General features: G+C 38.7%; 1 protein-coding gene across 10 annotated transcripts in view; it reads left to right on the forward strand.

The window, feature by feature from the left end:
• NFIA (nuclear factor I A) overlaps positions 1 to 26738 on the forward strand; it is a 416610-nt gene that overhangs the window by 127793 nt on the left and 262079 nt on the right. For all 10 annotated transcript variants that reach the window (XM_081867215.1, XM_081867220.1, XM_081867213.1 and 7 more), the window contains exon 2: positions 2357 to 2888. In XM_081867215.1, the coding sequence (XP_081723341.1) occupies positions 2357 to 2888 (532 nt within the window). The remainder of the gene's footprint in view (positions 1 to 2356; positions 2889 to 26738) is intronic.

Raw genomic sequence — 26738 nt, forward strand, 5'->3', positions numbered from 1 at the left:
CATTATTTCAAGGCCATTTGGTGGTTTTTGAAGCTTTTACATAAATCTTTTAGCTGTTTTTTACCTTTTTCGACCATGCGCTATTGACTCGGCTTTACAATAGAATAAAAGAAGTATAGTTGGGAAGGAGTTCAAGTTAGAGCCAGGAAGGACTGCAAGCATACAAGGTTAGTTAATAAAATGTAGAAAACAGTTTTTAGGATAAAGCCAATATCTGAAGTGATAATTTATTTTGCAGTGAATTACTTTAGCAAATGTTTTATACAGCATAGAAGATAAAACATTATAAAAGGCCCCATTTGTGATGCTGTTGACTATTCTGAACTGTGTCTCTGTGTGCGTGTGGAAAAGGCCTCGGTGTGTTGTATCCTGCGTAATAGTTTACTTTGCTCTTAGTGGCAGCCTCTATTAGTGATACATTTGGTGTGTGTGTTTTTTTTTAAAGTTCATTTTTGAAAATGCAAATAAGCATTCTGCCTTTGATCTACTGCTGTTGAAACTGCTATTCTCCCAATATGTCTTTTGTACTTCTTTGACATATAAAGCTGGGTTGTTTCAAGGGAGTGTCAGAAATCATCATTTTGTGAAATGTCTATTTTATATATTAGACCCAGCTAAACATTCATGGAATAAATGCCTATCCCTTCCATTCCCAGCAATATGTTTTGGCCCCTTTATGTACTTTCTAAGAATCTTTTCTACCGAAATACGTAACAAATTGTCATTTGTCTGTTATATTTTAGATACAGTATACAGCAATTAACCATTTGCGGTCCAGAGAGGCCCACAGTTTTTAGAATCATTTGGGCGGTTTTTCTTTCTTTCACACCTGTATTTAATTGAGTAGAAAAGAGACCTTGCAAAGCATTAAATAGAGATGCTTCTTCTTCTTCTTTTTTAAAAAAATGAAATTATTTTAGTAACGGTTATAGTAACACATTTCATAAATTAAGGAATTGCACGAAAAATAAGTTGCCAACTTCTTTGCTACATAAGTATGTGTACTTTTATGCATAGGAGAAAGTCCATGTTTATAAAAACATATGTTGACAGTGATAGCACCTCTTCCAAATGCATGCCAGTTTCAGTAGGAGAAATAATCACATTTCACAGCTGTGTGTTTACAGGATCAGATATTTTAATAGCATATGTTTTTCTATAGGTACTTCCATAACTAATTGCATGCATATAAATAATATACATAATGATTATAATACATTTCCAATGACCTGTATGGCCTTTGCAGCATTTGCAGTGTGCACACCTTTATTTAAAAGTTTGATCCATGACCTCTCTTTCAATATGTTCATTGACGTGGGAGAAACGTTTAAATGTCTTTTTCTATTTTTATAAAAGGGCAAATTAAAGTAATACGTATAATGTCAATGATTTATTATCCACATTTTATTACACTGTACAAATCTAGGTGTTTTATTTAATAGCTTTCTGGATCTGTATACAAACTTTCTAGCTTCCAGGGTTCTTTTTATCATTTAAACAAACTTAAGTAAAAGAGAATTGTACTCGCGATGTGTTATATACAGTTTTCGTTTTATATATAAAGATCGGAGAAACCTTTCAGAATTCCACATTTTGAGGATTTTATTGCATAGGTTTAGAAAATGTGATAGCATTTTATGTTTCCTTACTATTAAAATAATCATATATTCGATTCTATTTACATAATCCTAATTTGAAATTCTGTTACATTACAGGTCGATACTTTAAAATACATTTTAGGAAAAGTTTGTACTGTACATCAGGTTTGACATACCAGTGCTAATTGGCATCCAGATGTTTAGGTTTTGCCAAATCGGTGGGCATATGCTACAGTGGCCGCACCATTCACAGAAGGGTCTCGGAAAGAGCAAAGAAATATATCCCTGCTTTCGGTTGGGATTAAGATCACAAAAAAACTTATTGCCAACTTCAGGTTACTGATTCTGGACTTATCTATTGACTTAAAGGGAACTATTGTAAAGTCAGTGGTTTCAGGCTTATACCCTTACATCCTGATCCGAAGTACATTTGCTTAGAAGTCCATCCCATGGATTTTAGGAGGACTTATTTCTGAGCGAATGTGATTAGGATTGGCATGCCAGGATGTTTTCAACACTTGTGTTTAAGCGGTTTTGCCTTATTTTTTCTGAATGAGGCCTAGTGACTACAGAAAATTGGGTTATTGGATATGTTTATGATTTTACCTGGTGTATCCACTACAATGATTTGGTCCTCCCTGTGTTCTGATGACTTAAAATTGTCTGTTTGTAAGTTATGATGACTATTAGTGAAACAAACAAAGCTTTTGCGATGCTAATTATTCCTTCTTATAATTCTTCGTTTTAATTCCTTCCAGGATGAATTCCATCCCTTCATTGAAGCACTTCTTCCCCACGTCCGAGCATTTGCATATACATGGTTCAACCTACAAGCTCGAAAGCGAAAATACTTTAAAAAACACGAGAAACGCATGTCAAAAGAAGAAGAGAGAGCTGTGAAGGATGAATTGCTAAGTGAAAAACCTGAGGTCAAACAAAAATGGGCGTCCAGACTTCTGGCAAAACTACGGAAAGACATCAGGCCTGAGTATCGGGAGGATTTTGTTCTAACTGTCACGGGGAAAAAACCTCCATGTTGTGTTCTTTCCAATCCAGACCAGAAGGGCAAGATGAGAAGAATTGACTGCTTACGCCAGGCAGATAAAGTCTGGAGGTTGGACCTTGTTATGGTGATTTTATTTAAAGGTATTCCGCTTGAAAGTACTGATGGCGAACGCCTTGTAAAGTCCCCACAGTGCTCAAATCCAGGGCTGTGCGTACAGCCGCATCATATAGGGGTTTCTGTTAAGGAACTCGATTTATATTTGGCATACTTTGTGCACGCAGCAGGTAAGTGCCTTTATCCCAAGTTGTTCAACTTTTAATGACTTTTTCAACCAAACAATTAGGCTAATCTGTGCTTGCATCCACCATGCTGGTTGGCAGTGTGGCTGTGATAGTGGTTGAAGTTTAACCAGTAGTGGAGAGGATATAGACATCCTGTGTTGTATTGCAAAGCTGTTAATAAAAGGTGATTGCAAAAACATGAGGGTTTTTTTACATTGTAACCTAACATTCTGCCTTTTTGAAGCTTTTTCATAAGGACGGAACTGTAGTATGAAGATGGAGACTGTATGTACAAAATATTTCTAGGCCTGGTTAAAGATTGGAAATGAGGGTACTGTGTATTTCTGAGTGATTATTTTGCTCAACATGTTCAAAGTTCACTATTTTGTGAGGAAATCAGTAATAACTATAAAAAAACTTACAAGCCCAATCTGTAATACAGTATGGTTAAATATCCAAAATTTGGCCGCCTTAAGAAAAAACACTGAGCATGCAGTGATGACTCCTCACAGATACACAAACTGTCAATTTTAATTGCCATTGGTAAGAAAACACCTGCCTACTGAAAGAGGGGGAAACAAAAAGTTCCTGGTAACCTCCGCCTGTGGGTAGAATATTATTGCTTTTAAAGGATGGGTTGCTAGTTTAACACGTGAGATTCAGGAAAATGGATCATGCATTGTTTGCAACTGTACTTCTGGCTGTGACTATCATATACCTGCCACTAGTAACAGATAAGTGCTGTTACTGATGAAGACAGTGTGCATTTTCCCGTAACCTTGTTTTAGTCAAATTCATAGTTTCTCAGTAATTAGGCCTAGCAGTTTCAAAGCAAGGCACTTGTCTGTCTGTGACTCAGACATTTCAATATTTCAGTTTGGATCAGATTGGAGAGGAAATTTAATAAGCTTAACAGTTTTAATTTGATCTAGCATTTTTAGGTGCTAGGTACATTGGTGGCTGTTGGATGGAAAATGGTAATTGGTCTTTGTTGTGTGACATCTTGTCATTTAGTAATGTTGTTGAAATCATTGGCATGTATGATTATGAAGAGGTTTTGTGCTTTTCTCCTAGAAAGGATGGCTTGCTTTAAGTTTGCAGATATACGTGATTCTGTTATTTGCATTGTGTACTTACGCTGAGTGACACGTCCAAAAATATTGGTGAATATGCAATGTGTTTCTGAAGTGCTGTGGTGTGGATGCTTTTTCATTTATTTTTTAAAAGAATAAATACCAGTGTTCAATTTGTTAATTAAGAACTGCCTATGATAGACTGTAGACCCAACTTCATTGTAGGATTTTCTGTGAGACTTTATGGAAAGCTGATGAATCAGTTAAAGATTTAAAATATGGATGCTTTCATTAAAAATGTTTGGTGCTAACAGCATGTTGCAAACTATCTTCATACATCTGTTGACTCAGGACATGCATTATAGATTGATTTTTAAAATAATCCATGGCAGTTAATTGAAAGTAGTTGTTATATTGATTACAAATACTTGTAGTATCACCTTAACAAAGTTACTGTTATATATTAATGCAATCAGGCATAATATAATCAATTGCTTCCATTATGGAATATATATCTGGCAATATTCTGTGGTATGGTTATGTTGCTATGCTAACAATATAGCCTAGTAAATCTGGTAATGATCACCTTTGTGAGCTTTGACTCTCTCTTTTTAAGGATGCCAGTGGTATTTTCATATATAGGTAAACTGCTTTTGGGGGAGTATTTGTGTTTGCAGATCCTTATAAAATGTGTTTTTTTACATCTTAACTTACTTTTTCTGCAGGTGTAATATATCACACTCTTTTTCAGTTCGTTTGTGTTGTAGAAAATATTTCAATGACGCTGTGTATTTGAGAACGTAGTAACAATTTGCATTACGATCGGACAACCTTCATTGGGGATAATGGTTGTAGTTTCTTTCTTTTTTGCGCTGATGTATCCCAGACTCCTTTGTTAAACCTGAACGTTGGCCAAGTTAATAGTGATTGGCTCTTGCAGAGCTGCAGTAATGGAAACTTGTACTGTATGCGCAACAAGAGCATTTCAGAAGAAAATCTTAAAGGCCCTTTGTCTTCAGATCAACCTGATTTGCTTTAAAAGATTTACTGACCTTATAGTTATGCTGCGATAGTTGCCAATAAAAATGTATAAAATAATAGGCAGGTTGATCAATGTATATACAGCTGAGCTGAGGAGCGTCTTCTATATCCCCAAAGGTCTTCAAACAGAAAATGTTTCTTTCTACTTAAAAGTTTTGAGAAGTTGCCAATGTTGGCAAGAGGTTCAGACTCCAAAACGTGCTTTCAGATATTTGCCAAAACCATTGTGGCCTTTTCACTATTATTTCGTGTACTGTTCCAAGATACTTTAATTCTTGATGATTTCTGCAGTATGATGTCCCTTTCCTTCTTAAATATGTATTTATAATAATTGTGTGGAGGACTCTTTCCCTCCTTCTTCTTTGCCCCCTCCTTGTGCCCGGACATAGTCATTTGCAAGAAAATCATGTGCTCAAATCTAAACAATGCTCCTGCTTGCAAAGTAAGTCTGAGCCACAAAAACAAATTATTCTCCTAAGGAAATCATGTAGAAACAGGGATGTAAAATTTGACAATTATGTGAACTAGCTTGCAAAGATTGAAAGAAAACTGTGAATAAAAGAATTTATGAGCAAAGAGGTGGCTAAAGTACACTGAAATTAAAACATTGGTTTCAATTCGGAGTTTTAGCTTTCTTTTTTAAGGCCATCAAAATACAGTAGTGCTACCTTTAACTTTGGATTGCTTTTCCCCTCTTAGTTCTCTAGCCCATGTATCAAATGACAACTTGGAAACTGTTGTGACAAACAGTATTCTTTGTGGGAGTATAATACCAAAGTAAATTTATGACCAGCCCTTTACCAGATGATCTGTATCAGAATCTGCAATATACTTGGCACGTGGCAGGGTCACCATTTAAGTTGTTAGGGTCATAACCTTCGCCACCAGGCATTTGACCTTTGAGATAAAGTTAACCTTTGTTCATTAGTAGGCACTCAAGCGAGAACTTCCTTGTTTTTTACTGCAGCAGAGCAACTTCAGCTAACATGATCACATTGTAAAAGGGGATTCTAAGCTCAAGCACTGGGTTCTGTGAGAGGTTAAAGATTTCTCTTTGTTTTTTGAGAATATTTTAAATGGACAAAGCTAGCTTGTGTTTTGTCTGCCACATACAATAGCTGATGTTTTTGACCATTATCTGTTTTAGGCATGGTTTTAACAGCATGAGCCTATGCATGTTTACTCAGAAGTAAGTCCCACAACCTTACTCTCTAGCAAGTACATGTATATTAAGGTTTGCAGCCTAAACATAGCAAATGCTTTGAAAACACTCTCTCTCTCTCTCTCTCTCTCTCTCTCTATCTCTCCGTGTGTGTGTGTGTGTGTGTGTGTGTGTGTTTAAAAATGCTGAATTAAAATCTAAAAATCTGACCAAGATATAGTAATTGAATTAGACCTTTTCTTATAGATTGTAATGCTATTAAGAACTGAAGCCAAAGGCATGACAAGGCTGATTTTGTTTTGGTAGCTGTGAAAAGGTGTTTAGTTCTGGAGATAAGTGACAGTGTAATATAAAGAGCACCTTTTTTCATCTATAATAAACCAATATTGTATATTATTTTGGAGGGTGGTGATATTTACCCCATAGCTGGTAAAGAAGCACCATGTGAGTTAGTCGGTCATGAAGCATAGTGAGCTACCTTTGCAAAATTTTGGGCACCTTTGTTCTAAATCTGAAAGGTACACTGTATACTTCGAGTACAATTGATCATTATTGCAATCATCCTGCAATACAGAACATTTGGTATTTATCAGTAATGTAAAAGCTGTTGTAATAATTCTGAACACTTCAAACAGAGCTGGCACAAGATTTTGTAACCCTTGATAGCTTCCTGCAAAAAGTATATATATTCCATATAAAGTATTTCTGATCACACCACATTATTCCATATGACTGTGACAGTGCATACTTTATTCTAATTACCGTATGTAGCCTTTAAAAAAATGTTCTTTTTAAAAATTCAGTGTTTATTTCATTTAAATCAAAGGAAAATAATGTCGTTTAGGTATGATGTGCTTTCATTAGTTTGTGACTGCTGTTGTCATTCTTTCATATGACTGTACAGTTATGCATGATTTGCTGATTAACCAGATGGCCATAGTAACAGATTGAGAACCTGCTCCCTATTACTAAAAAGCATGTGTAAGATCACAAAGGTTTTGAGTTAGAATGGTATGTGTTGGGTAAAACAAGACTCACTAAAAAGAATTTCATATTGTATTATAAACCTAATCTATAGTTTTAGTGTAATACTGCACATGTCTACTCAGAAAAAAGTGGTTTAAGTTCAACAAGATTTACACCCAGATCAACATGTGAAGTTGCAGCCTAGGTGTGCCGACTTCTCAGTATGTAACCCTGTTTCATAGAGAACTTAACTTACACTTCAGCATCAAGTGCATTGGATCCTCAGTAATGGAACCTTGAATACGTAGCTCTCTTTACCAAGATTCACTGTGTCCCCAGTGGAACTCCTATCTAGCATTCCCTTCATAAACAGCACTTGCTTTGATGCAATATCTTAGATGCAATATATTAGATGCCTTCTGGGCGGTCAAAACTTCATGAAGCACTGTTGAGCATGTGTAGCTCTGTTCTCTGCATAGCTGGAGAGAGTTCCATTTGTGAAATAAGGTTGTGTACCTAGAGCAGGTGGGGGAAACCTCCAACCCTTCAGAGGTCATTGAACCATGTGCCACTGGCCAAGCTTGCTGGGGCTGATGAGAACTGTGGTTCAGCAGCCTCTGTAGTGCCAAAGGTTTCCCACATCTGACCTTGAGCACTCTTCATTATTGCAGAAAGTGCAGCAGCCCTTGGGTGGTATCTGTGTGACACTACACAGCAGCATCAGATCAGGGAGTATAGCAGTGTATATCAGTGCATCAGATTAGGGTGATCAAGTACTCGTTGTGCTTGAGTGTGTGCTTAAGCCTCATTGATTTAATCAGGACTGCAGTACGCAATTTTTTTCTGAGTTATTCTGGACTTGTATGCATGTTCCACAGCATAGGAATATATTGTCCTCAGTACTTAAATGTATTTATTCCTTATATAAAGCTAGCTCCTGTCTGCCTTAGTTAAACTTACACAAAACCAAGATGCTGAGTCCATGTAGTGTGTTTCTATTGTTGCAAGATGCTCTTTTGCTGTCCCTTGTTCCCTTATTTGTGAGAAGTTCCAGCTTCTTATTTCTTCGTGGGAAAGGACGTGCAGACCCCAGCCAGCATAGCAGTTCATGAGAGAAGAGAGTTGCATTGATGGTTTGATATGGGAGAATCTTCCCTCAAAAGAAATTTTAAGGGTATCTTGTCCCTTCAGAGATTGTTATCTGGCGTATTGAGAACTGGAAACAGCTGTAGGGACAAAACAATAGCAGAGTTGTCCAGTGTCTTAACACTTCAATCTCTCTTGATTATCATCCTCCCGCCTTCTAAGATCTTTGTGCTGCACTATGCAACTGAGGCGCTTGCATCTAACTCTTCTCCAGTCATACTGCTGAAGCTCTTTCTGCTGGTGCAAATGATCTTTGGGAGTTACTGTTTTATGATTCACTGAAGCAAGGGATCCCTGTTTTTATAACCCCGCCATGGATTCCAGTGTTCCCTGTGTCCAGTTGCCAGATCCAGCCCTCGACTTTGATGTGACAGCCAACTATGTCTCCAACCATAACTGGTGAAGAACTTACATTGCACTCTCAGACCCATCTGAGAATAACTGCTTTGCAGTACAGTGTAGAAAGGGATCTCTATTCATTGGGACTTTCTGTTTCGGTCAGTGGAGGAGTAGTTTGTATTGCTGGCTTTAACAGACTGTGGTTGACAGAAGCAGGATTTAGATGGGGACAACTGCATTCCCCTGCTGCTGTAACTGAGATGGTAAGCATCCATGCTAATTTCAACCCTAACGGTAGTGGAACTTATGAGTGTTTGCTATATCATGAACTGCTGGCACGAGTTCAGTCATGTGGCTAAGCTTTCTCCAAAACAGAAACAAATAAAGCAGAGCAGCATATAGCCTTTTAATGTTTCTTAGAATACTTCCAGGTGTTTTCAGGAAAGAAGTATCGCATGATTTAAATGCTGTTTCCTGTATCCTGAAATAGCAGATGTACCCAATCAGTAAGAAAAAAGAGCTCCTAGTATAAATGTAAAGAGAAGTATTTGAGTGGAGCCCATGGCATTTATAGCCATGAGGCTAGCTCAATAGTATGAAAACTGCCCAATATTGCTGGCCAGGCCTAACTTGTCTTAAGTTACTGTACTTTTTATATTTCCTTTCTTTTCCACCCAGTGATGAATAGCATTAATTTAAATCTATTTAAGGCAAGTGTGGGAGAAACCACAATCTTTGTTGTGGTCAGTGGTGTACTTAGCAGGGCTGGATGTTTCACTTGATTGAGGCCTGAAAGCTGACTGTAGAAGACCTAAAACATCATGTCAGCTTTTTCCAAGTATTGCAAAAGAAGCAGTGTACGGTAAATTCAAATATTCTGCAATGTCAATAACCATTATTATGATGGCTACTTACTGTCCCTTCAGACCCCTCCAAATTTAAATGTAAAAGACAACAACTGCAACAGCAACAAAAGCAACCTGTGAAAACAGCCACCTTACAGTTTAAAAGAGCCCATAGTCAAACTAAATCAAATTAAGGTAACCAGCCTATAATCTAAAGCAGTACTTGTGGAGACGTGCTCTCCTTCCTTCAAGGTCTAGGAGTGAAATGTTCACTATAGCACATCACAAATACCAACTGATTTTAGGGTTTTGGCCAAAGTTTAGGATAATAGTCCTAAACTTTGCCTTGCCAATGAGTTATTTACTATCCTCAAGGGATTGTTGCTCAGACATGAACTATAACTGAGGCTCCACTGGATGATCAGAAATAGATTTGTGCATTGGCAAAGGAGAGTAATATCTTGATATTATAAAGCTGTTTCAATAGCTCTGATAGAGATTGAAAGGTAGTACAGTACAGATTTATCAGAGTTTTCCCCAAAGCCAATTGTAGCTCAGTGAAGAAGGATCAGGTCTGTGTTCCAAGTCCTGTTCAAGCAAATAACATGCTATGCACGAGGTCTGCAATGCCTCTATTCATCCTGCCCCAAGCATTGCTATGCAGCAGTCAGCCATTGCTTCAGTTGCAGGGAAAACCTGGTGGTGCAAGGCAAGTTGCTGCTCTTCTGCTGTTCCTGGCACCTTTAAGTGTGGTCCTGTGAATCGCTGTCAAGCATTGGGCCAGTATTAGGCTATACGGCTACCATCCTTACATCACCCTTTCTAGGATTAATAGTACCTTTCTGGCAATGAGTAGATGATATTCAATAGTGTCACAGTGGGGCTTGGTAGAGAGTGGTGCCAGAGCCTCACTAACTGTTGTTGTTTACCAATTCTGATGTGAAAAATGACAAGGCCGTCTCAGGCTACGGAGATGAATGATGAGAAGGACATGAGCAATGTTTCTTACATTAACGTTAACTGCATGTTATGTCTGCAAAATTGGTGAAAATTTTTTGAGTGGTTGTAGGTGGACAGTCTTTGGCTAAGGACATGAAGCATTTGCTGCTTAGAGTATATTTTTGGTAGGAAGCCTGGAAATGTATGTGATGATTAGGAGAGTGGTATTTAATCCCACATACTTAACTTTTTGTTTGTTTCTTTAAGGGTTGAGTAAGTGACAGGAGGTGCTTTATAGTAGTACAACCAACAATAATTGGTTGTGCGAAACTGAGACAATATACTGTATTGTAGTGATTGACTAGTAGTTCCACACATTCAGGTGATCAAGGGATAACTCACACCGTGAGTGCAGTTATCTGTTGTGCCAGTTCTTACTGAGTTGCCAGGGAAAGCTTGGCCAACTGCAGGGAAGAGCTGCAGTGGATAAGGAATTAAACATAGCCAGCAAATACCGGTAGTCTAGACCTTTACCAGAACCGTCTTCCTTTTTGCTATCAAATTATTAGTTAAATTGTATGAAACTTTATGTAAAATAATTTGTCTATCGTGTTTTGTTGAACTATTTAATTGTATGGCTGGGATTAGAGTGGGGTAGTTAGTGTTGGTGGATCACAACTTCCATCATCACTTACCATGGCTATGCTGGAGGGCACCATGTTAGCTACCCCTGAATTAAAAGGTGCCATCTCTTGTTCTTCCTAACTAGTTGGACCCAGGTGGACAGTGATTGTCATTCTTTTCATTTGATTGTTGTGAAGGTTCCACAGTTACCCATTTTCTCTTCTATCCTAAATTTGTATTGTGATGTTATCGCTTTATGGATAACATCTGATTCTGCATTTCATTTCCCCTCTAATCCTGGGAGCAATGTTCTTTTGCCTTTAACTGGAGGGCTGTTGTTGAAGTAGACAAGCATACTGAAGCAGGCATACTGAAGCAAAGTCCAGACAAGATGGAAGTGATTATGGTGGGTAGCCTGTGTGATCTGGAATAGGTGAGTCTGCCTGTTCTAATGGGATTTCGTTGTCACTAATAAAGAAGGTTATAGCCTAGGAGTACTCTTGTATCTGGCTTTCTTCCTAGAAGCACAGGTGGCAATCTTGGACAAAAATGCTTTTTATCAGTTTCATTTGATACTCCAGCTGTGCCAGTTCCTGTGGAAAGAGGACTGAGCAATAAACATCAATGTCTTTGGAAACTAGAGGATTGAGTATTGCAATATCTTCAGTGACTGTCTTTGTCTGAGGTTCTCTTCTGGGATGCTCTCACCTTCTGAGAAGCACTGGCTGCTTACTCTTTAGGTCATGGTACTCCATCTGTGGGATGTCCTCCCCAAGGAGGCTTTCCTCGCACTTAGTATACTATCTTTTCATTGCAGGTGAAACACATTTTTTGTTCCACAGGCTTTTTAGGTCCTTCTAGACCTTTTGAGGCAACGTAAGTTTAATAGATCTCTCCTGGATTAGAGGGTATTGGTTAGTGTGTGGTGCCGATTACACCAAGGACGCAGGTTTGATCTCCGTATGGGACAGCTGCATATTCCTGCATTGCAGGGGGTTGGACTAGCTGATTCTAAAGGTCCCTTCCAATTCTACAATTCCATGATTCTATGATCTGGTATTCTTTGATTTTTAGTTCCCCCTCCACTATTTATTTTTAATCAAGAAGTGGTGTTGTTTTCAGCTGTTAGTAAGCTGCTTTGAAGTCAATGGATTTAATAATGATAGACGCTAATAAATGCAGTACGAAAATGTGCTCAACATGGGTCTGCCCATGAAGATTGGCATCTCATGTAGATTCATAATATAGTATTGTTTCTTTCTTTATGTAATCTCATTGATGGGATCTATAATGTGATCTGCAACACAACATTGCTGTGTATCCTCATCTGCTAAGAGGAGTTCTCCTTTTCAGTATTCCAGATGACCTGAAATCTTGTAGTCTTCATGTATCGGAATGGGTGGTGTTCTAGGTGTATGTGATAAAGGACCCCCCATCCCCCAAGATCTGCCGGGAAACTCTACACTTGAGCATTTTCTTCCTTTCAAGGGGAGCATGGTTCTGGGCAGTGGGAACAGGAAATGTCATCCACTTTGCTTTCCTTCCTCCTGAAAGATCCTTGTACAGTGGTACCTCGGGTTACAGATGCTTCAGGTAACAGACACTTCAGGTTACAGACTCTGCTAACCCAGAAATATTACCTCGGGTTAAGAACTTTGCTTCAGGATGAGAACAGAAATCATGCTCAGGCGGCGCGGCAGCAGCAGGAGGCCCCATTAGCTAAAGTGGTGCTTCAGGTTAAGAACAGTTTCAGGTTAAGAACGGACCTCCGGAACAAATTAAGTTCTTAACCCGAGGTATACTGCTGGGAGGAGAGAGTGGTTTTTTTAACCTCATCACATGTACTGTAATCTCTCTTCCAGAATGCACACAAGAAACTGTTAGGTGTTCAAGGAGTTCAATTCCCCTTCTCCCTATGCACCCCTATTTCTCTCTCGTTTTTGTTTTCAGCTAGCACTCTAACATTCTGTCTCAATTGCTGTCAGCCATAGGCTAGATTGATAGATCCACACAGCCTGACTTGTAATTCCTTTAGACCAGTCTTCCTCAGCCTAGTGTCATTCCCAGATGTGTTGGATTACCATTCAGATCGTACAGTTATGAATTGTGGTCAAAAACATCTAGACGGCTTGTGACAGACTGCTTTAGACCACTAGGTCCCTATTAAGCTGTTTTGAGGTTTTTTAAGAAGTTGCTTTCTCTTAATTTACATTAAAGTGGTACCTTTGGTTATGTACTTAATTTGTTCTGGAGGTCCGTACTTAACTTGAAACTGTTCTTAACCTGAAGCACCACTTTAGCTAATGGGGCCTCCTGCTGCCGCTGCGCCGCCAGAGCACAATTTCTGTTCTTATCCTGAAGCAAAGTTCTTAACCTGAAGCACTATTTCTGGGTTAGCGGAGTCTGTAACCTGAAGTGTATGTAACCTGAAGCATATGTAACCTGAGGTACCACTGTAATATATATCTTTGCATACCTATGGAATGTCTGTATATGTCTGTATATGTAGAAACCACTGCTTCATTTTTTGTTGTGTCAATTTCAGTCAAAATCAGTTGGTACCCAAACTCCTCATTATTGTCAGAGGGAAGGATTGGGATTGAATCCAAATAACTATGATTGGGTGTAGAAAATGTTTTAGTGTCACTCTTTGAACTTTTGTGTAAGTCAAGATTTCTTATGTACAGTGTCACAGTGTGTCAGGGGTTTGATTATGATATGAGAAACACATTGAATAAGAAGCAAAGAAGGTGAAGCATAGACCATAAAAAGGTCTTGAGGTGAGCTTTCACACTGATAGGCAATATTAATTCTGTATTTACTATAGAATCTATCGCTGTTTCATTGTGTTACCATCAATAATAAACCTTGCCTATATCCAAGGTCTCTTAAACCTCATTGAAGCCAACGACATTTAAGCAACCTACGTAAATCCAAGAAGGATTGCAGGCCAAGAGTGAAATCCATTGTGCTGTGGAATGTCTAAGGTTCCAGCGTCCACTAACACAGACAATTTTCTTCAGTTCCCCCTTTTCTCTGTGGCTACCTGCACCTTTGAAAATCTATGCTGGAAGGCAGCATAGGACAGGGCTTCAGGTGGAAATGGATAAAATTACTTCCTTTTATCTTACTGCTGTGTGTCTCAACTGGATCAAACACCGTTTTGCAAGTGGAACAACAGCATTGCATTCTCCCCCTATAGTTTTTATTATTACAGTTGCCCACTCTAGTTATTTGCACATTGTTCATGTGCACCAATGAAATTTTTCTGATGATTTAGCCCTACATAACCAGTCTTTAGAAGGCTCTTTGTAACATCAAACATTATAAAAGTAAATGATTAATATGATAATCTAATAAAAATGGGTATTTTGAAATGCCATCATATAATTCTGATCCATAGTGCAAATAAAAGCTTGCATACAGCTGCGTTGTGTTTAAACTAAGGTCTGTAACTTCAACTTTTGATTTTAATTAAACCTGGAGGGTAAGCAAATGCTCTTCACATAGTTATGTTCAGCTAAAAGTAAAGTTGGCATGATGGACCCACCCCCCATTTTCTGCTTGCTATTACCAGTACTCCAAGATAAATCTTTTTAATTGCAGTTGTACATAACACATGAGGAACTTTTCAAAAACCCTACCATTTTAGGCATTAATAGAGTTGAGGGATCTGTATTTTCATCAAAGATAAATACAAAACTCAATGAATATTAGTGATTTTGTAGGTATTCTTAAAATTTTCATTCTGGGAATAATTGCCTGATACGTTTATGAAGTATATTAGTTCCTATGATAAAAGTGGGCTAATGAAGTCAAGGAATTATTTCAAAGTAGTGTGTGTTTGGTGTTACTATCTTCTAACTTTTCAGTAATAATCATCAAGAAGATGGATTGAGTGAACTAGTGCCACTGACAATAAGCTGAAACGATGTTTGGTTATATGTTCCTTTCCTTGGTAGAATCCTGGCCTGATCCAGAGGTTGAAGAATATGGATTGCATTCCTAGTTCTCCCATCACTTCTGACCTGGTACTATGGTCCATCCTGCTCACTTCATCCACCATATGCTGTAATTTGAATGATCATAGAGTGTATTCATCCCTTATTGTGTGACTTTCTAAACAAATAGAGCCTGCTGTGCAGTTCCCTAATGCACTGTGCTCAGGCATCATTCACCAAGTGAGTGCTGAGGTAGGCTGAAAAGGACCAGTCAGTACAATCCAGTGACAGGTTGCCTAATAGGTGCCAGATGGGGGCATTTAAAGTGCTGCATCATCAGATTTGCCCAGTAGACTCCCTTTCCCCCATCCCCAAAGCCATTTGTTTCATGCAACTGATACCTTAGCTTTTCTGAATGAAAGTAAACCTAAAAGGCAACAGTTGAGATTTAAAAAAATATTTAATTTGTTATCATTTTGGGTTGAAAAAAGTCACCTAGACTATTTAAAAATATACATATATGTGTAATGTTTACTCTGAAAATAATCAGCATGTCTTACATGAATATTATGTGACCTGTAGTGCTTTAAAATATAATTGTGGTCATTTAATTATGGTTGAAGAGAGCAGATAGGAGGATATCCTGCAGAACACATTAGCTATTACTCCAGTATGCTAATCTTGTTAACTTTGCTTTCCAGTTCTTAATTTTCTTTTATATTCTGTATGTATGTTTGTATATAAAATATTTGGAGAATGATGTCAGAGGTCTGCTATGAAATTTGAAGTGAGGGCAATGATGGTTTGTGAGCTATAGCAGCAAGTGAGGGGTCAATGTGTTCAGAGGGGCAGGGACTCAGGAGGGGGAAGGCTACAAATGTAACAGTTTTTATTATTTGCATATATGTAATGTACAAAAGAGAAGGGGGAGGGGTTGCCAGGCTTTATCAAACTGGTCAAAATGCAGCCCACGTATTCTTTTTAAAAGAATATATTTGTGCATACACTCACAATAAATTGTAGAAAGATCACTAGGAGTCAGATCTTGAAAGACTGGATTGTCTTGATTAAAGAACAAGTCTTTAAAGACTTTGCATACCCCTACTGGGTGGAAAACAATATACCTTAAAATGGGAAGAAAATTGTTACTCCCAAGTGCTTTCATGGTCACATAGCTATGATGACTGAGTTTATGCACGAATGGGTAGCACTTGATTATTGCAGAATCAAGTGATGACTTGCATGCGTGAACAATATGATATAATAAATATTTATTGCTTGTAGCCATAGGCCATTGCATGCAATACACATAAAAAGCAAATGTCTACAACACAGACATAAAATATGAGTAATTACGTTACCCACTTCTCATTTAACATGCAGACATGTGTGAACAAGCCAACATAGTTCCCCTCTCATGTAGCATAGGAACCACGGTAGCATAGCACATTCCTGTGCTGCTGGGGTTACTTGAGAAGCCGTGGGCCATGAGGAAGGAGCACGCACTTTGTCCTTCTGACACTAGAACTGTTCCAGTTTCAGATTGAGGGAGGGAACAGTCCACACTTTTAGGGGTGAGCCAACAAGTGGTGTGTTATGGAAGGATTTACATGCATACATACATTTGCTGAACTTATTCTTTCTAGAGGCATATTTGCCCAGGATTTTCAAGTTTGTGCCTTAGTACGGTATTTGTCAACATTTCGAGGACCCAACTAAGTTTCTAAGTCCATAGTGGTACCAAAACCGTGACCCACCTTAGATCAGGTTGATATCTAGTAATGGGTCTCAACTCACCACTTAAAGGCTCAGTGGTTTATGGCTTGTGTGTGTGCGTTCAGATGACCTCATATACAAATTATGGGAGTTGTGTTCTTTTTTTGGAAGACATACCGTTAAATGGGCTCCATATTCCTAAACTGAACTGGAATCACTCTTACTGATCGTTATACTATGCAATTTTTCTGTCTCCCACAAGCATTACTTATTTTCTCTCATTCACACACTCCATTGTTTCGGTACTGTGCCATCCTGCCTTATCAAAATATTTTTCATTTTGGCATGTTAGAAAAGTGACAGCTGGGTCAGAGATGCAGACATGAATAGACATAAGGAAGGGCCAGGATCTGTGTGGTGAATAAACGCCTCTCCCAGGATCTGCTCCCTTTTGTTTCCTAATCTTCAGCATAAAACTGCCATAACCATGTGCTCTGTCTGAGTGTGACCAGCCCTTCCCCCAACCCGAGCAAAGACTGAAGTCTCTTCTTCTAAATAACCTTTTACGTTGCTGGACCTGCACCCTAAGAGTTCCATGCATTAGTCTGCCTTGGATCTCAGTGCTGCTATTTCCCAGTGTCTAGTTACAGATCTGTCTGTAATACTTATCTGTTCCTTTATTGTCTGTGTTGCTTAGCTCCCCTTAATCTCTGTCAGAATGCAAAAAATCTGTGTGTCCGGTTTCAGTGTCGCTCACAGTACTTTTAATAACTTTGTGTTCCCTTTGATTTCAGTTATCAGAAACTGCACGGCTGGGTTTTCCTGTATCATGCTCAGTGGCAGGCTCATAATGGATTGTTCCTCCAAAGATGAATTTGCAGTAGCTGAATTTGCCTAGTTCTTCCAAGCCTCTTCTCCCTGAATATCCTTTTTCATTTGTTTTTGTTTTGTTATTGGCCCTACAACTTCAGGAGATACATTTTGTTCACTTGCTAATGGTTTGAACACACTGGCTCCTTGGTAGTTACAAATCTTGGTAGTTACAAAATTAACTATATACCAAATAAATCTGCAAGTTATACAAAGATTATTTGATTGCTTGATCGACTGTGAAAGCAAACCCCCACACAGTATAAGCAGAATAAGAGCTTATGTAGATCTTGTTGCTGATAGAAGGTTAGATACTCTATTCTAATTAAAATAATTTCCAGCAGCATAATATAGAACAGAATAAGGGATGTTGGTGGTCTGTAGGAAAAGAGCCATAGATATAAATAGATATGTGACCTGAGTATGTTTTCCTTCATGGCTGTATGATTCTCATGCCTAGAACACTTTTATTCTCAAAATATTAACAGATTTTGTCTTCAATATTTAACAAAACCTTTCTCTGAATTATACCCTTTTATTTTTAAAGCCAAATCTGGAGTTTTGAGGAATCTGAAAGACAACACCTGATTCTCTGCTGGAAGCTTGCAGCAGTACAATAAGCCATTGTGTCTCAGGATAACAGTGGCCTATTGGTTTAGACTGAGGTTTCAAGAGTCCATGGAATCTCCAGTTTGAATCAAGCAGGCAGTTTCCCTCCTTTTAAACATATTATGCACGTGCCTCATCCCTGATTGGCATGACCACACAAAAAGGCCATTTGTAGTTGTTTCCACATGCACATCTAGAACTAGTACTGTGGCATTTTTTCAAGTGTCAACATTGGGCCTGCTACACTGGGCCCAAATGCAGATACATTTGCTGCCCAGCGTCCTGCACTCTGGGGGAGCAGTCAATGGAGCACAGCTGCTGATGGGCTGCATTCCAGATGTTTGCAGTCTCCTGCGTGATTTACTTACACTACAGTTTGCCTAATGATGTTGAATTCTCGGGAATGACAGTTACTGTGGTCTCCATTTGTACTCTGGGGCTGTTGTGCATGATCATATGAACTATAAAGGAGATTATTCCAGAATGCAACACTTGTGGATTATGGTTTATATCTCTAGATATAGCCAGTAGGGAACCTTTTTGAACCTGAGAGCCATTTAATTTAATGAAGAGAGGTTGCATGCTAGTAGTGGATTGAGCAGAGGCGCAAAGTGAATGACGCAACATATAAGACTTTCGTACAGAGGCCTACATTCCAGCCATGAAAAAACTAATAGGTTTCTACACCCCCCACCCCCTACCTTTCCATCTGCTGCTGCATTATCACACTCCAGCCAGGCAAAACCACCTGAGAAGGGTGCAGAGCAGGGCTGGTGTGGGTGTGGCCTGGGGAGAAGGGATATAGACAAAGGATAATGCTAAGGGCTCATGGGGCATATTTGCCTCCTGGACCTGAGGTCCCCAAACTGATGTTATAACACTTAGTAGAAAGAATCAACTTGATTTCAACTGTGTCTGAAGTTTGTTAACTGCAGCTTACTAACCAAGACCAACAAACTTCAGACACAGTTGAAATCAAGTTGACTGTCAACCATATTCCTCAGGATTCAATTTTTTTAAGTCACCCCCTCACCCACATTCACATTGTGTATCTGCTAGTAAATTAATTGGTTCCAGGAATGTTAGCATGGTCGCGTGTGTGAGGTCACATAGAACATATATGTCTAAGTATTGTAACAATAGAAATCAATATTTTGTAACTGTGCTGCTCAGCTCTGAAGATAGGTACCTCTGATGCCATAATTTCACTTTTCAGTGAATATTCTGTGAGAAATAAAAGTAATCTGAATCTTAGTTATCTGACAGAACTGCTTCCTCCAAGGCACCATGCGTCATCTCAGTTCAACATAGCTCTTTTAAGCCTCATTCCATTGTAAAAACATATAATCATGTTTTAATAGAAATCTTACTGTAGTAAGTTGGACCAAAAGTCCCTTTTACCCTGTAGTGGCTGCATTTTCTGGCAGCTGCTTTTCATGATCACTCAGGCAAATACATTTCCCAGCTCTGCTACTGTTTCTTTTACCAGGATACTAGAAATTGAGCTCATGGCAACTATTGAACACATTCAGGTCTATGAATATCATTTGGTGCTTTAATAGAATACCTTAAAGAGATTTGTTTGGCAGGTATTGTTTTGTATTAATGTTTTACAAATGCATAGCAGAATATCAGCCCTGCTTCTCCACAATAGGAGAAGCAGTGAGAAGCAGTGACCATGGAGGGATTGTATTCTGTGGCCTTGGCAGTGTGTGTGTGATCAAATGATTCCTATTCTGGAGCAGAGCTTTCCAAACTGTGTGTTGTGACACGTTAGTGTGTCACACGAATGCTCCCTGTGCTCCACCTGGGGATGGAAAGGGGTTAGTTGAACCTCCGGTTTGCTAGTAAAACTGAATTACTGTGTCACAAAACAATGCATGTCTAAAAAGTGTGTCATCAACATGAAAAGTTTGGAAAGCTCTGTTCTAGAGCCTCAGCACATTTTAGGCTTCCCAAGGGACACTGATACTGCCTTTCAACCATGGACCATGGCTTGGGTGCTTCAACAATAGGGACTATTACCAGTCTCCTACAAGACTGTACTTCTCCTTTCCCCTCCCTGTACCTGGCTGCAGAGCTGAAATAGGTTGTTTTGGTCCCCTACTTCTTTTATCCATTCCTGGTGATGGACATGAGCATGTGGTCTGGGCCTTTAGCCAGATATGCATTACAGCATTTTTTAAAAAAAACCAACCCATGTGATACCAAAAGTGATGACTTTAGTTTTGCTTTAGTGACTTTTGTTCAAGTTCCCAGTTTTGTGGAATTGCATTCTTAACACCTTCTGTCCAGAAGGCTAGCATCTAAGATGTTTGGTGCTCTTGGAAAGATCAGTACTGCAGTGTTGTTGTTTTTAAAGCTTTTTGCTGTGATAACCTGTTTGTTGGGATGGTATCTTTTCATATTTGTGAAGAAGACAAAGGAAGTACAGTGCGAAGCACTGAACAGTTTTTAAAAACAGTTGGAAAGCATATAAAAGGTTCTGTGTGTGTGAAAAACAGGACAGCTGTGATGGTCTATTGGGAAAGTATGTACAGATGGTGGTAGGGAGGAGAATGATGACGGCATGGCTGATAAATGAAATACCAAAGAGAGAGAGAGAGAGAATATGCATTATGTTTGTGATCTTTGTAAACAATATATTTTTGGGGTAGATCAGTAGAATTTTTGGTCTGCCAACCATTTAGCCGGGAAGTAAAACTGTCTGCACATTTTTTTCAGGTCTGGTTTTGTTTACAAGATGAAGATAGTGTTTAATAAATTGTATGCCTTGTAATTATTAGAGGAGAAAAGTAAACATATGGTTTTCTTCACATTTAGAATGTCATGAGATTGTCATAATGGTGTCCATAGTCCTCCAAATAAAATTGGCCATGAATTAGTCACAGTAACATGTGGGATTTTTGTAAAACAGATTTGTTTGTTTTGTATTGCAAATAATGGAAAAGATGAATTAAATTTGTATTTGGCTAATAGTGATACTAGAATTTTGAAAAAGAAAGGATTTTAAAAATAATGAAATCTCTAAAATATATATTTTTTGATTATTTAAAATATTTCTCTCCCATCTTTCTAGAAATGTACACATGACGATTATATATGAAAATTACATGCATGTGAAATGTATATATATATATGTGTGTGTGTGTGCTACAATATAAACTATTGTTTGTACCTCATTCAAAATACCACCTCTGGGACTGAATCAGGATAAAAGGAAAGTTGGCTAATGAAGAAAGAGAGAGAAAGTTGCATGGGTTCCAATGCTTTACATATATTTTTAAAAGGACACCTGATATTCTGAATCAAAATTCCTTACCCTACCCAGATGCTGTGAAGACTGTATCTACAAGATGGCCAGGTGCTCAATATTGTCCTGCCCATTCATGAAGATCTTTAAACTTTTCTCTCCTTTAGTTGTAAGTCACTGGCAGGGGTCTATTGTATATTGTGTAGAATAATTGCAGACATCTCAGAAACCAATAGTAAGTACCACTAGACTTTTCTCAGAAATGGCATAAAGCTTCTGTCCTAATGCCCTTTTGTTGACCTTGCCTGACTCCACAATTTCAATTATCAGTTATCTACATGTGTATTGACAAAGTTCAAAAATGGGTTATATATTGCTAATTAAGATGTTGATTGTCACACAGTCATTCTCCTGATCAGCCAATCAATGCATATATTTGTATATTGCTTTTCCATATGAAAAATTCACTCATGGCAGTTCACAGCAAAAGTAAAACCCTATGCCACCTCCAAGGGTTGGGGAAAACCCCAGGACAGTATTCTTTGCTTGTGAGTTATGGACTCAAGATCAGGCCTGGATGGTTTCTTGCTTATCCCTTCTAATAATTATTTTGCTTTGCTAGCTTTTGAAACATGGTCCCTTCTAACTCTACAATTCTATGGTCCCTTCTAACTCTACAATTCTACGGTTCTAAGTCTTGTGCATTGCAAGCCTTTGAACGTCTGCTTAGAAAAGGGATAGCCAACATGTGCTGTCCATATGTTTTGGCCTACAGCTCCCATCAGCCTCTTGCCAGCATGCCAATGAGCAGGAACAATGGGAACTGTAGTCCATAAATCTGAAGGCACCACCTTGGCCACCCGTCTTAGAAGTAATCACCCATTTCCATGATCAGTTGTGTATAGGATTTAAGCTTCCATTTTTGTTAGCAAATGCGTAGTTAGTCCTATTTTATAATAGCATATTTTCAGCTAGGCAGGAAAAACAGAATTTTCCCCGTAGTCCAAAACAAAATCACTGCAGACGGCCTTTCTTCAGTTCTCCTTTTCAGTCCATTACTTGGTGCCTCTGTGCACAGTTGCAGATATGATCAGCAGATGAAAGCATTTTCCTTAATAATAAATAGGCTCTAGTTACGCTGCACCTTTCTACAAACAAACATTCTGTCCTACCGCATTATGAGATCCAGTGATGTCATCTTATTTGTCTTCTGTTTCCTCTCTGTGTTTTGCTTCAGAGTGAGTTGCTCTACAATAGCATATTTCCAGCCCCCTGCCTTACACCTGGAGATTGATTGCTTTTGTTTTAGATTGGAACGCATCCAGAATTGCATAGCCTTGCCTGCCAACATGGCAGTTCATTATACTAATGCATCAGCTTTAATGTTTTGACTTTCTGATCTCTGGTACTTTGAGTTCAAGTCAGAGATATGTGCAAGTTCAGAGCAAGATGCTGAGTTTCAGTTATGGAGGGTCTAATTTTCCCGCTAACTTTATGGTTCATATGCAAAAAAGTGCACATAGGATAAAAAATATTTTCTTAGCCCATGAAAGTTGGGTTTTAAAATGTCAGTCTGGTAGGTAGGCTAAACGGGATGAATGATGTAGCTGTTCCACACGTCACAGTTTTACTATTCATTCTGCATCAGTCAGCCAGTCCTACTTGTGCAAATGGAAAATGAAACAAGTTCTTAACAGCAGGGATGGGGAAACTGTGGCGTTCCAGATCTTGTTAGACTTTATCTTGCATTAGCCTCAGCCAACAGTCAGGAATGATGGGAATTATAGTTCAGCAAAATCTGGAGGGCCACAGGATACCCACGTCTAAAAGAATAACCTGTCCACTGGAGTGTCATATGAACCTTCATTTATTACAATTTGCCTTTGTCCAGAAGCATAAATTAACACACAAATGTTTATAAGTTTTCCAAAACTCTTGTCACGATAAACCAAGGACGGGGGATCTGTAGCCCTCCAGATGTTGGACTACAGTTTCCAGCATCCCTGACCATTGCCCATGCTGCTGCTGCCTGAGGTTGTTGGGAGTTCAAGTCTAGCATTTGTAGGGCCACAGGTTGCCCATTCTTCTAATGAACGTAGGTGCAGTCCACGTAAGTTCCCTGAAGACAACTATGAAACAATGGGATTGCATGTTTAGATAATACTTCTGTCTGTTTATAAAGTCCTCATTATTCTTATATGCAGTTAAGGTGAAGTGCAACTGTTATCTTTTTATGCAGCTGAAAAACATCTATCCTTTTGCATTTTTTTAGAACAGTTAAAGTGAGGGAACATCCAATAATACAGGCATGGCCAAACTTGGCCCTCCAGCTGTTTTGGAACTACAACTCCCATCATCCCTAGCTAACAGGACCAGTGGTCAGGGATGATGGGAATTGTAGTCCCAGAACAGCTGGGGGGCCAAGTTTGGCCATGCCTGCAATAAGAAGAACGTGCATGGCAACTGCTGAAAAACTGTTTATTATTCCAGCACAACAGTTTTCTAAAAGTAAGCTGCAGTTGGAAAGAGGGGTAGAATAAAACAACCAATAAAACAGTGAGAAAGAATAATTACTCCCTACAAATTTGTTCCAAATATCTGTTACAAAATATTACCAAGGTTGTGTAGAAGAAGCATTGTGATTTTTTAAACTCAAGCAGGTCTTAGATCATTTATTTTTATTACAGAACAGCCCCATCAATTAATTTTAACTTCAGCAAAGAAAATATTCCAGTATTTTTTTGTAATTTATTTTGTACTGAATAAGCTTTAACATTGTTTGGTAGACACAAAACTCTTTGGGACATATAATGGTTTATTCAAACAATATTTTGTTACTAGTCCACATTAGTTTGTGGCTGATAGCCAAAGTTCTAAAATGCTTCTAGATAAGGTCTGGTCTATGATACAGTAGAAAGTGATTCAGCTACAAACTGAAGGTGAGAGTTGTTGAATGTTCCCCATATAAACAGTTTTCTGCAGTTAGAAAACTAGCATAGTTGGGAGAGCACTGTGATAGAACCCTGCTCCTTTACATACTAATTTGTTGCAGGGAATTTCACACATAAGGAAGCATTAAAAATGGTCTATCTTCTTCAGGTAAAATGATACTATCATGTCATCTGCTGCACGTGAAAACCACATCTCAAATTATCACACACTGATGCGTAAGAGATAGATTAGATTTAGTGGAAGACAGGAGTGCCTGGCGTGCTCTGGTCCATGGGGTCACAAAGAGTCGGACACGACTAAATGACTAAACAACAACAACATGCAGGTTTAATTTGTCTCACTGTACTAACTAAGTTTATGTCTTGACCTTCAAAATGTTTCTGAACAAGGGAAGATATCTAGTCCTTTGTAGGTGGGAATATGCCTATTAATATTTAGCTGTGTAGCAGAAATGTTTGTATAGAAAACAATTACAGTGGTACCTCGGGTTACAGACGCTTCAGGTTACAGACTCCGCTAACCCAGAAATAGAACTTCGGGTTAAGAACTTTGCTTCAGGATGAGAACAGAAATTGTGCTCCAGTGGCGCGGAGGCAGCAGGAGGCCTCATTAGCTAAAGTGGTGCTTCAGGTTAAGAATGGACCTCTGGAACAAATTAAGTACTTAACCCAAGGTACCACTGTAAAGCCTAAGGACTGGTTACGTTCCTTAGCATAGTTGCTGTCAGTTGTTGATTCCCAGAAACATGCCATATCATGTGTGACTAGCTACTGATGAGTGTATTTTGCATTGTATTGGTTCTCTGACTGGAGAGTAATGTTAGTATGAATCCTCAACACTCTGGATCTACCCCAGAAATGAGTCGCTGAGGAGGCTAGTTATGGTGGCAGCTGGGATGTTCTGCAAAATTATCAAGTGCAGTTTTCTCTTATAAAGGATCTAGTAGAACTTGTCAACATAATTACAAGGTCATCATCCATGGAACTGTGAAACTGGTTCATAAGCTTAATGGGTTTTAGCCTCACACTCCAACGCCACAGTTATAGAGAGTTTCAAAATAAGCTTCTGAGATGTTAGAATCAGTTGTTAAAGGTCAAAAATGTCATTTTACAATACATTTGTGAGTCTAGCAGCTCTTGGTATCCTGGCCAGGATTTCTCCGATGAATAAGCCACCTTTCTGAAAAATGGGATCCTTCTGGATTAGATGGACCTATCCTGTTGGATCAGACCAGAGACCCATCTAGTATTCTATTTTCACACTGGCTAACCACATGCCTATGGGAACCCTTTTCCCACTACTGATCTTCAGCATCTGGTGTTCAGAGAGATATCTCTCTTCTAATGTTGAAGGTAGTATCCAACCATGATGATTAGTAGTCATTGACTGCCTTATTATCAATGAAGTTGTCTAAACCCCTTTGAAAGCTGGTGGCCATAGATGTATCTGGTGTTAGTGAACTCCACTTTCATTTTGTCTGCCCTCAATTTTCCAGCACTCATATTCATTTAATGTCCCCAGGTTTTTGTATTAGGGCAGAGGAAATGCTGCTGTCTATCTATTTTTTCATGCTGTTCGTAATTTTATACAGATTCATCTTCTCACTGTTTTTTCTAAATTAAAAAGGACTCAACTGTACTTTTGTTCATCCTGTGAAAGAGTGGAAGTGGTTAGTCTTTTAAAAAAGAAAAAGAAAGTGGGGTGTAAAATACCAGAATAGTGATTACCATGTGTATAATTTGTGGTGTTGTAATCTAAAGGTAACTTTGAATATATGGTCTCTCCCATGCATGTTCTGCTGCAGAAATAATAGCATTGACTGTTGATGGAGGTCTTGCCTTCCAAGGAGCTTAATGGGAGAGTGGAATGAGGTGGTTTTGGCATGCTACTTATTTGGATAATCAGAAGTTTTATACAAACCAGAAGTGCTGCTTGCATAGTGTACATAGGCTGACATACTGGGAAATGCCTTGTGAATTCAGATAATGTAAGCATTTTGGGCAATCACATTTTTGACAACGGTTGCATTTCTGCAGTTGAATAGCTGGTGCAAGGAAAAACATGGTGTGGACGTTATACGGCTGTTCTCTCTAAACCACAAATTTTTCACCATCTAGTTCACCAAAGATAAAGGCAAGCAATGGTTTTAGACCAAAGGAATGTTAGTGTTAGCTTAAACATTAGGAGGAGCTTCCTGATCACTTTAACTATTGAATAGGCTGCTAAGCAAGGCATTTTGTGGGCGTCTTTCATATGAACCTCAATTGAGGCTGAAGAGAAGAAGAGAAAAGATATTTGGCATTCAAGTCTCAGAGGAAGAGACATCTTGCAAGAATTGGACAAGTTGGACTGCTCCCTTGAGGCCTTTTCTGCCCTG

The sequence above is a fragment of the Podarcis erhardii genome (assembly GCF_964252035.2).
Source record: "Podarcis erhardii genome assembly, chromosome: 6".
Taxonomy (NCBI): Eukaryota; Metazoa; Chordata; class Lepidosauria; order Squamata; family Lacertidae; genus Podarcis; species Podarcis erhardii.